This window comes from Cervus canadensis, chromosome 32 (assembly GCF_019320065.1).
Source record: "Cervus canadensis isolate Bull #8, Minnesota chromosome 32, ASM1932006v1, whole genome shotgun sequence".
Lineage (NCBI taxonomy): Eukaryota > Metazoa > Chordata > Mammalia > Artiodactyla > Cervidae > Cervus > Cervus canadensis.
The window spans coordinates 29924798-29935695 of NC_057417.1; the positions used below are offsets into that span (position 1 = coordinate 29924798).

Sequence of the window (10898 nt, forward strand, 5' to 3'; positions counted from 1 at the left end):
CAGGTTCCTACTGTCCCTGATCTGGACCAGGAGCTCCAGTGGGGGCTGGAAAGACACCCAGCTGCCATCTAATCACTAAATTCTGTGGGCCTCCATGAGGATCTGTTCATATCCCAGCACTGCTGAATCTTTTTCAGTAATGACTCCCCCACCTCCCGCCCTAACATATTTGGCTGGTGCAGGGGCTGATTACCTGTAGTTTAATCTGATTCCAGGATGGCACATGAGGCAGTTTCCTGCGATCAGAACTGGTACTAGACATGACACTTTCTCGCTGTCCTCAATTCTGGCATGTCAGGTTTGCATGACCGATAGGGCTGCAGCAGCAAAGAGAGATTTCAGTGACTACCAATAAGAAATGGAAAAAAACTCACAAAGGTAAGCAACCGATAGGAGGAAAGAGTGAAGTCAGGTTTCCAAGTACCAGGAGGACCAACTGGCCAAAAGCCACACCTGAAACCAAAGAGTCTGCAGTCAGAGGGAAAAGACAAGGTCGATTTAAGGTAAAATCATACTCTGGATTACTGGCTTCTGGAACTAGAAGAAAGTGTCTCAAGGAGTCAAGATTTTCAGACTTTGGCAGACAGAGTACACAAGACCAAAAAGCATGTGAGGCTGACAGAATGTTCCCAAAGACCAAAAAAAAAGAAAAAAAAGTGTTCCGTATGTAGGAAACGCACAATGAAGACCAAGCTGCAGCTGGCTCTACACACCTGGCCGCAGTTTCCTAACACATTCGCAAGTACTCAAAAGTTTCATTTACCCCAAATCCAAATATTCCAAAAGCAAAACCAGTAGGAAGCTTCCTCTTTCTAGAATAGGGTTTGATTAACAATTTTTTTTTAAACAATAACAGTCCTGAGGCATTACAAGAACTTTTAAGTTTATTCTGAATCAGATTAAACTGTGTTCAACATGGCTCATTTCTTTACAAGTCATAATCTTGAGTATATCCTAAAACAGCTAAACAGTTCTAATGCTTCTTCTTTAATTATACTGGACACAAAGCAGTGTAACTATACAGAAGGCAATGCCGGCATGGTGTACGGGACGTGAAGTGTGGTGAGGGGACCCTGCCCCGGTGACTTGGTGGGCAGGTGAGGAACCCACCCTGTCCCTGCCTGAGCTCTCACTCCATCCCCTTAACATTGAGTCAAACAAACAAAATCTACTCCATAGTTAACTCTGCAATTATTGGGCTGTCTCTAGCATTCACGTTCTAAAGTTAGAAAAACAAAAACCACCAAGAGATCGTACCCGACAGTTAAGACCCTTCTCCCTCTGCAGTGTGGACTTTCTGATGTTTGGAAAGATTGGACTTACTACAGAAGGTTTTCCCACAATCACTACACCAATAGGGCTTTTCCCCAGTATGGATTCTATGGTGCTTATTAAAATTGGAGCTGTGGTTGAAGGCTTTCCCACACTCCTTGCACTTATACGGCTTCTCTCCAGTATGGAGTCTCTGGTGAGAACTAAGACCCGCGTGCTGACTAAAGCTCTTCCCACACTCATTACACTGATAGGGCTTCTCCCCGGTGTGTATTCGGTAGTGGCGAATGAGGCTGCCTTTGCCACTGAAGGCTTTGCCACAATCTTTACACTGGTAAGGGGCCTCTTCAGTGTGCATTCGCTGGTGCTTAAGGAGGTCTGAGCTCTGACCGAAGGCCTTCCCACACTTACAGTCATAGGGCCGGTCCACCAGGTGTGTCCTGTAGTGAAGGGTCAGGTTGGAGCTGTGGCTGAAAGCCTTCCCACATTTGGTGCACACATACGGTTTCTCCCCCGTGTGTGTTCTCCGGTGTTTAGTGAGGTTGGAGCTATTACTAAAGGCCTTCCCACACTCAGCACATATGTAACGTCTCTCTCCTGGGGCAGGTTTAGTCACTACTTCTCTACCTTTAGCAGAACCTTTGTCTTGGAGAGGGCTTTTTGTTCCTCTCTCCTTTTCTGGATTTACCCACTGCCTTTCTAACCTGGCCTCACATTTATCGGCGATAATCATGGGAAGTGTATCCCTTCTGAATCCTTCTGCATGAGATTCTTCAGAACTTCCCTCCTTATCTGTTGATTCCTCATTCTGGGTCTTCGACTTACGATCTGAAACAGTAAGCAGGATAAGGACATGTCAGTTGCTTCCTATCATGAGGAAAAAAACCATTAAATGAGAAAGAGAACCATCAGGTAACACTGATGGATTCTCAGGGGTAACCAAATACCACTCTATAAAGTCACAGTATCACGTTTAAGACAAACAGGGCATTATCAGATCTAGTTTACAATGCCAGACTTTCACGCAAGCCCCTACCAGAAGCTATCATGGTATGAGGAGTACACAGCGTTGTCTGCCAGGAGAACTTCATGTATAGAGGGAAATGAGGCAACACTTCAGGCAAAACTAAGCATACTGAGACAGCAGCAAAGCAGCTGGGTGATGCTCAGGCAGAAAGAAACAAAGAAAGATTGTGGAAGCGTCAAAGTTGGTAACAGAAAATAAAAAGGATAATTAAGGGCAAGGAGGCTAGTGGCCAACTCACAAATTCTGGATTCTCATAGAAGCTGAATGTATTTAATAGCAATAAAAGAGAATGTTTGGTCCATTTATAATCATTCTAATCCCAGATCCTTAGTAATCTGAATGACAGTACTTAACTCCTATGAGGGTTTAACTCTCCTCATTTGAACTATCAATACATGTGTTCTGTCATTCTCTCAGTTATAAAGCAACTGTTGAAATCTGACTGAAGTCGTTAAGCTTTTTTAGACCGTTTCACTAGGCAGTCATACCTCTGAAAAGTCCACCTAACCATCCACACACAGAAAAGGAGAAAAAGAGAAATCCACACTGAAAACTGGTAATAGCAGGGCCACCAAGTCATGAACAAATGAACCAGCACCATCTCTTATCAGTTCATTCAACCTGCCCTCGCCTCCGTGAACAGTCCCCTTATCAAACTTCAGCTCTGCCTTCAAGAGTGTGTCATTTGTTCCCACGCCAAGACTGAGACACACCTGAGGGAAGAAACGAACTCATTCTGCCTTGTCAGCTCAGGGGACTGCCTGACAATCAGGAATTAGGGTGACTGTTTCCTTCACCACAAAGGCCTGGGGCACCAAGCAGGGGCCTGAGAGATGGTCCTACCTCGAACCTTCCTCAGCGCTGGAGTGAACTTCTCCTCTTCACCAGTCTCTTGGATGTAGAGGGGCCCCCAAGACTCGTATCTGTGACTGGTCTCCACAGACTCTAGCTGCGGGCTGCTCAGGGACTCCTCTGCCGTTCCTGAGGGTGACATCTTCTCCCACGACCGTTTCTGCTCACGGGGAGGTGGGGAAGCCTAGAGACAATTACAAAAGGCTGGGTCTGTGCACAGCTCACTTTAAGAACCAGAATGAAAAAAAATCTCAGAACAGCTATGTAGAACCTCTAGGAAAGAGAACTTCCATTCCATTCAACTCCCAAGGGTAATCCCTGAACTCCACACAGGATAACAGAAAACCAGCAGGAAAGACAGCCTAAGTCAGTGGAAGGTCCTGTCAGCCGCTCTCAGTGTGTGGACACACCCACCCCTGCCTGACCCGCTGGGCTCTCAATCTCGCAGGAGAGGAGGGCGCCCCGGTCTACCTGTGGTGCCGGCTCATCCAGCTCCCGCTCCAGATCCTCCAGGAGAGTGACGGCCTCTTCGGCGCTCTCAGGGCAGTGCTCCTGAACCCAGGCCTGGAGCTCCTGGGGCAGGATGGTCAGGAACTGCTCGAGCACCAGCAGCTCCAGGATCTGCTCCTTGGTGTGGATCTCGGGCCGCAGCCACTCGCAGCAGAGCACCCGGAGCTGGCTGAGTGCCTCCCGGGGGCCAGGGGTGTCGTGGTACCCAAACTGCCTGAAGCGCTGGCGGAATATCTCCATGGGAAGGCGCTTCCCTTTCTCTTCCTCCTCCTCAATCTTCACAATCACAGGCCCCTGCTCCTGTGGAGGCCTGGGGCCCAGAACCGTGGCCATGCCCAGCACCTTCATCTCGGAGGCACTCTAGAAACAGCTGTCACTACAGACAGGATTCCGTGGGGCAGGAATGTTGGTTCCTGTGGATTTCTGGTTCTTGAGGGCTACACGTTAAACCTATGAAAATAGGATTACCATAAAATTATCAAAAGAAAAAGTATGCTATTTGGTCTTTAAGAAACTGTGGAACTTATAGCCACTAAAAAATGCCATATAGAAACATGTATATTATCTAGGGTGAAACAGATCACAGCCCAGGTTGGATGCATGAGACAAGTGCTCGGGCCTGGTGCACTGGGAAGACCCAGAGGGAGCGGGTAGAGAGGGAGGTGGGAGGGGGCATTGGGATGGGGAACACATGTAAATCCATGGCTAATTCAAGTCAACGTATGACAAAAACCACTACAATATTGTAAAGTAATCAGCCTCCAACTAATAAAAATAAATGAAAAAAAAAAAAAAAGCCATATAACAATGACTATCAAAAATCTTTCTAGAGTCAGCTCAGGATATCCTATTTTGATCTGATTTTGTCTTCATCCTCTGAAAGAGTGCTCTGTGGCTCAATTCCACTTCTGCATAGCTAGCTGAAGAAAATGAAAACACTAATTCAAAAATATACATGGGCCTTCCCTGGTGGCTCAGTTGGTAAAGAATCTGAATGCAATGCAGGGGATCCAGGTTCAATCCCTGGGTGGGGAATATCCCCTGGAGAAGTGGCAACCCACTCCAGTCTTCTTGCCTGGGAAATCCCATGGACAGAGGAGCCTGTGGGTGGGTTACAGTCCATGAGGTCACAAAGAGCTGGACACAACTTAGCGACTAAACCACTCAATATTCATACCAACATTATTTACAACTGCCAAGATATGGAAGCATCCTAAGTGACCATCAACAGATGAACAGCTAGAAAGGGGTGTGTGTGCAAATACTATTCAGCCATACAAAAGACTGGAACCATCTGCAAAACATGGATAGATGGACTCGGAGGGTATTATGCTTAGTGCAACAAGTCAGAGAGAGAAAAACAAATATTGTACATTGTCACTTACATGTGAACTCTAAACAATAAAACCAGTGAATGTAACAAAAAAGAAACAGACTCACAGATATAAAGAACAAACTAGTGATTACCAGTAGGGGACAGAGAAAGGGGGAGATGGGAAAGTAATAAGTGAACAGACAACAGAATCACCCTATTATTAAGTATACTCTGAAAGAAAACTACCTAATTAATCTTACATGCTTATGACTGGCCTTCCTGATGAGCATGTTTTCAAACTCTGAGCAGCATCTTCCCTGTCACATAGGTGTTCCTATACTGGATTCTGAGTAAGGAAAATTACAGGAGTCTCAATAAAGAGCCAAAGACATAAAAATCTATGTGGGTGTTCATTACATGAAGTTACACTGACAACAACAGTAGAGACCACACAAAGGATGTACGAATGGCTTACAAAAGCTGAAGATGAGGGAACAGGAGTTGTAGATAATCTAGATCTAAGGCATTTAGTAAACTGAGTGTGCTCATTTTTTTTTAACCTCAACATAATCAGCCATAGGCATACATACATCCCTTCCCTTTTAAACCTCCCTCCCCACCCCACTCCTCTAGGTTGATACAGAGCCCCTGTTTGAGTTTCCTGAGCCAGACAGCAAAGTATGCTCATTTCTCACATGCATGTCAACCTCCATGGATCTGGCTTGACTGCACCTGAAATATCTTGCACACACACACATAATATACACATAATCACAATGAAGGAAAAAGGGAAAAACACTAACTGATCTTTCTGGGACAAAGAATTATGAACGATTTCAATTTTTAAAAGTCTTTTTCATTTTCTAAATTTTCTTTAGTGGATATTACGTTTCTAACTAGAAAAATCATAAAATCTTTAAAGGATCATAAGCAGTTTTTAACAAACCAAGATAGATTTTACTTCTAATGCCCAAATTCTAGGGCCTTCAAAAAAAAAAAACCCAGGAAAACAAAAAAGCACGAATTCCAGCCCATGCAGAACCTTCCAACAAAGGTACATTTCTGTTACAGCTTTTATATCAGGTATTTAGTTTCACATATTCGATAAATATGTATTTAAAACATGTATTTTATATGGCTCTTCCCCTTTATTTTTGTGATCAATTTGGGTAATTAAAAACACAGGAAATAGGGTTCTAAGAATGAAACCTCAATATGCAATCTTGCTTTTATGAGAAAGCTGATAATTATCAGCTGCTAATTAGTTCAGAATTCTAGGGATGAGAGCTGGACTCTCCGCTACGGTACCCCAACTCCGAAGCATCGCACGAGGTACCACTGTTCCCGCAGTGGACCAGAGTCAGCACTGAACGCTCCTCTATGCTGTCCTCTGCACTCACCATGCCACTGAGGCTCCCAAGATGAGGATTACTTGAAAACTGAGCCAGGGGAAGCACTGCCATCTTGTCTCTAACACTTAAGAACAACTCTGTTAACTTAACTATTACAGAATTTCCTACTTTGTCCAGAAGAGGGCACCCCAAGAAGAGCGGGACTTTCCATTGGGCTGCTCAGCTTCTGGGATTCAGCCTGGGAAACTCAGACACTAGTGGTTATAACTAACGCGGCATAGGAGGCACTAAACAGGGCGTGTCCTACATGGGATCCAGACCTTAGCAAATCCAGACACAGATGCCACTACATCACATCACTGTCTTTGCAAAACACACAGTCATACTTTAGGAAAAAAGTTTCCCTAGATGAGTACCGTCAGTAGTAACTGAGCCCAGTAGCTCAGTGATTTATTCCAGCACACCAGTTTTGCAGTGCCCACAATTCAAATTCATGCCTCAGTAAGGCCACCAACATGTGGGGGGCTGGGCGCCTGGGGCCTTCTTCCTAATTGCACTCACTCTCCTTGATACCATCCGGTTGCATGGCTTTAATTACCATCTATTTATTCACACTTGCCAATTTATCTCCAGCCTGGACCTCTCTTCCGAACGCCAGACTCTTACAACCAACTACCCACTTGACCTTGCCACCAGCATATCCAGTGGCTTCCTAAACTTAACGTGTCCAAAACTGCACTTCCCATCATTCCTCCAAAGCTGCTCATCTCAGTGAAGAGCAATTTTACTGTTCCGTTTTCTGGAACAAAAAACCCTGGTCACCCCTGACTCTTCCTTCACATTCTACACACAATTCAGGAGCAAATCTTGTTATCTCTACACACAAGAGATTCAGAATTCAACCACATCTCACTTCCTCCAACACTGCTGTCCCAGTCCATCATCTTGCCTTTTTTCTTTTTTCTGCCCCACTACACAGCATGCAGGCTCTTAGTTCCTTCATCAGGGACCAAACTCACGCCCCCTTCAGTGGAAGCACCGAGTCCTAACCGCTGGACCACCAAGGAAGTCTCGGTTGTCTGTAAAATATTATACAAGTCAGATCACATCACTCCTCTGTTCACACCTTTCAAGGCTTTGTGTCTCATACGGAGTAAAAGCCAAAATCATCACAAGGCCAAAAACAAGGCCTCAAGGATTTCAGTCTCTGTTGCCTCCGGATTTCCCTGTCCTTTGTCTCTTCTCTTTCTTCCACCTGTCAGACTGGTAAAGAATTTTTTTTTTTTTTAATCTGATAATGGTTTATTTCCACCCCTACGCTGTCAAAGCCAGTATTTGGTCTTGACCAAACATCTGGTCATGCTGAGTTTGTCTAAAGGTTCATTTAGGGATGCCCTCCAGATCTTGGCTTCTCAATTTTTCTCAATAAAGAGTTTATAAAATAAAAAAGCATGTGAATAGAAAACAGAGGTTTCATTACTCACATTGTCTTCAACCACAATGAACTATCTTCTTTAAGCTCTCTAGACTGTTTAGCACAAAAGGGCCAAAGAGCAAAAGTTCATAGTCTACAAGCAGAGGTGTTTGTTCTGTTCCGAGTTTTTTCCCCTCCTTTAGGCCAATTTCCCAAAGCTTATATGCCCCCCCAAAAGTGCCCCAAATCCCATTCTAGAAAATCAGGCATAAATGAACCAAATTATTATTATAAATTCTAACAATTATATGGGATTTACCTGCTTTTTTTTCCTACTTTTTTTTTGCCCTACAACTTTTTAAATGTTACTCTTCTGTAACTGAAAACTCCTACCCAGGCAAATCTGCTAATTTTGAGGCACAGATTTCTACTGTTGGATAGTTTTGTTAGATTTTCTTTAAACAGCACCAAATTCTGCATCACTTTTTCTCTTCTTTCTTCACTTAGTTCTCTCCTAGTTCAAAACTTACTCTCTCCGGAGTAGTCTTCCAACACCTGAAAACAGTTCTTTTGCTTAACTCTTCAACACCTGAAAACAGTTGTCTTGCTTAACTCTTTTTTTTTTTTTGCTTAACTCTTTTCACAACTCTTTCAACTGCTCCTTTTATAACAGGGGTTTCTAAGTACCTCACTCACCCGATCACCTTTCTCTAGACAAACTGTAAGTAAACGGCCCTCATAAAATGGGTTTCTAAACTTGAGCAGATTCCTGTTACGTACTTTCTAACCTGAACAATGCCCAACGAACTAGTCCCTCCCTATTTCAGACAATACACAAAACTTCCGAGGCTCAGTTTCTCACACGAGGCTCCCGACCCTCGGGCGAATTCTTGAATTTGGACCGCCTACTTAGGGCCCGGGAAATAAGAGAAAACATCCCCGTTCTAGCTGACTGGCGACTGGGCTGACCGAACGCAGAAAAAAACTGCTTTGTAACGCGAAAGAGACCAACTTTCACTTGTTAAACCCGGGGGTGGGGGTAGGAGCGGAAATGCTTTCAGGAGAGCAAAGGCCTCCGCCATCTGGGCCTGGGTAGGGACAGAGGCCTCCTCAAACCTCCCCCCAGGACCGGTCTGGGGAGTCCCCAGAGGCCACAGCTGCCTAATCCACTCGTCCCTCCCCGCACCCTTTCGGCGGAAACTCCCTCTTCCGCCCGCCACGCGAACCGTGGACCAGGAGGCTCACCGTGAGTCAGAGCCGCTCGGGCCGCTGGGACACCTCAGCGCGCACCGCGGCCGGCGCAGCCGGAAGTACGTCATAGCTCCGCCCGCGGAGAGCTGCGAGGGGCCGCAGCAGCCCCTCTAGGAAATCGGGAGGTCTTTTCTGCATCTCGGTGTCTCGGGTGCGCCGGTGGTCCCTGCCCCGCAGCGATTGGTGGAGAGAAGCCCCCGCAACGTGAACAGCCGGGGACCTAGTCTGCACTCCTTTTTTTGTTTTTTGCTTTTTTTAACTAAGAAAGGGCCGACTAGAGGAAGTCTTGGCGGTGTCCCCGCCGCTTCCCGCCGGGCCAGGGGGAGTCGTGGGCTCGGCGCGGTGACCTCGGTCCCTCTCCTGGACTTGAGGCCGGTTCTCCTGTGATCCTCAGGCCGGTCACTGCGTGGGAACTCGGTCCCCGTTTATGGACATGGAGTTCCACACTTAGCCCTCTAAGCCCGAGATTCAGTTATCTCTCTCCCGGCGGCATCCACCTGAAGTAGCTGTGCCCTTGGGCCTCTGGGTTCTAAGCTTCCTGGACAGAGATCTCTGATGTCATCTTCTAGGTGCAGCTGATGTTGCAGCACTTGGTACAGAGGTCCTTGCCTACCTTATCGACCCCCTCCTCCCAGCCCCGCTCTTGCTCAATTGCAATTAGGGACTAACTGTAGATTAGGGATTGGTCCTTCAAAAAGCACACATGTTGGGACTTCCATGGTGGCTTAGTGGTAAAGAATCCGCCTGTCAATGTAGGAAACACAGGTTCTATCCCTGATTAGGACGATCCCGCATACTGCGGAGCAACTCAGCCTATGCACCACAACTATTGATGCTGTGCTCCATAAGAGAAGCAACCGCAATGAAAACCCTGCACAACTAGGGAGGAGCCCCTGCTCTCAGCAACTAGAGAAAAGACCACACAGCAAATAATGTTAACCAGTGTGGTTGGTGGTTCGCTGGGATGTGACATCTGCATTTCAGAATTGTTTTGGCTTCCAAGAACCTTATCCTCTTCCAATGAATTCATTCAACAATCACATAGGAAGAAACTTATGGAGAGTTCTACTTGCAAAAAGTTCAATTAAACATTTGCTTTCCTGTAATTTCATCTCATTGATCCTAGTCTTTTTGTTTCTTTTAAACTGTGCCACAAGCCTTGTGGACTCTTAGTTCCCCAATCACTGATGGAACCCAGGCCCTCAGCAGTGAAACCACCAATTCTTGACCACTGAACTATTAGGGAATTCCCATGTTGATCCTAGTCTTGCCTGAGCTTTTCCTCTCACAAAATGCATGTAGTAGTTCTTGTCAGCCCCTTCAAAATTTTTGGAAACTGCCACATGATTGTCCCAAAGATCAGCTGCAAGTTTCACAATCTTGTCTGAAAGTTTGTTTCTGAATCTTGCAATGTAAAGTGTAACATGACCCTCTGAGGGCCCTGGTTTCTTATTTAAACAAATCTCCATACTCTGCCATATTCTCCCCCTTAACTCTCTACATTACTGTTTTCTTTTTTTTGGAAAGATTATTTGGTTTGAAAAGAAAAAGGCGGGGGGGGGGGGCAGGGTCCGTTCCCTTTGTAGCAGAAATTTGGAAAGCGAAATGCTACGCTGGTTACTGTAAGTCTAGCCTCCCTCCTCTGTTTTGGACAGGGTGGTTGTGGTTCTCTACAAAAGAGCTGCTTTCAGGATTTTTGTCCCTTATGTTTCACTCACTTATCTTTACTGCTATCACTATGTTTTGCCAGTAGAGGGTGATCAAACCTTGATTTCTCTTAAAACAAGGCAAGCTCCTTGCCCATCACAGCTCTAAAACTTCCTTCCCCCCCACCCCCTGGAGTCCACCTGTACAGCCTGTTGCGAAGTTGCAAAGACATTCATTCAGCTAAAGAAAATGAAAAGA

The 10898-nt window shown here is 45.6% G+C and overlaps 2 protein-coding genes across 6 annotated transcripts in view; both read right to left on the minus strand.

Annotated features, from left to right (window-relative positions):
* Nucleotides 1–10898, minus strand: part of LOC122432838 (60S ribosomal protein L12-like) — a 144937-nt gene that overhangs the window by 94321 nt on the left and 39718 nt on the right. The window lies entirely within an intron of this gene.
* Nucleotides 867–9133, minus strand: ZSCAN21 (zinc finger and SCAN domain containing 21). 4 transcript variants are annotated; one of them, XM_043455049.1, is made up of 4 exons: nucleotides 8988–9133; nucleotides 3623–4111; nucleotides 3143–3335; nucleotides 867–2100 (listed from the first exon to the last, which is right to left on the minus strand). In XM_043455049.1, the coding sequence occupies exons 2-4, from the start codon at nucleotides 4007–4009 to the stop codon at nucleotides 1265–1267; spliced, it is 1416 nt and encodes a 471-aa protein (XP_043310984.1). In that variant the 5' UTR covers nucleotides 4010–4111; nucleotides 8988–9133; the 3' UTR covers nucleotides 867–1264. The 4 variants fall into 4 exon arrangements, with proteins under 4 accessions (XP_043310984.1, XP_043310985.1, XP_043310987.1 ...); XM_043455050.1 differs by lacking the exon at nucleotides 8988–9133 and adding an exon at nucleotides 7813–7833; XM_043455052.1 differs by lacking the exon at nucleotides 8988–9133 and adding an exon at nucleotides 6377–6397.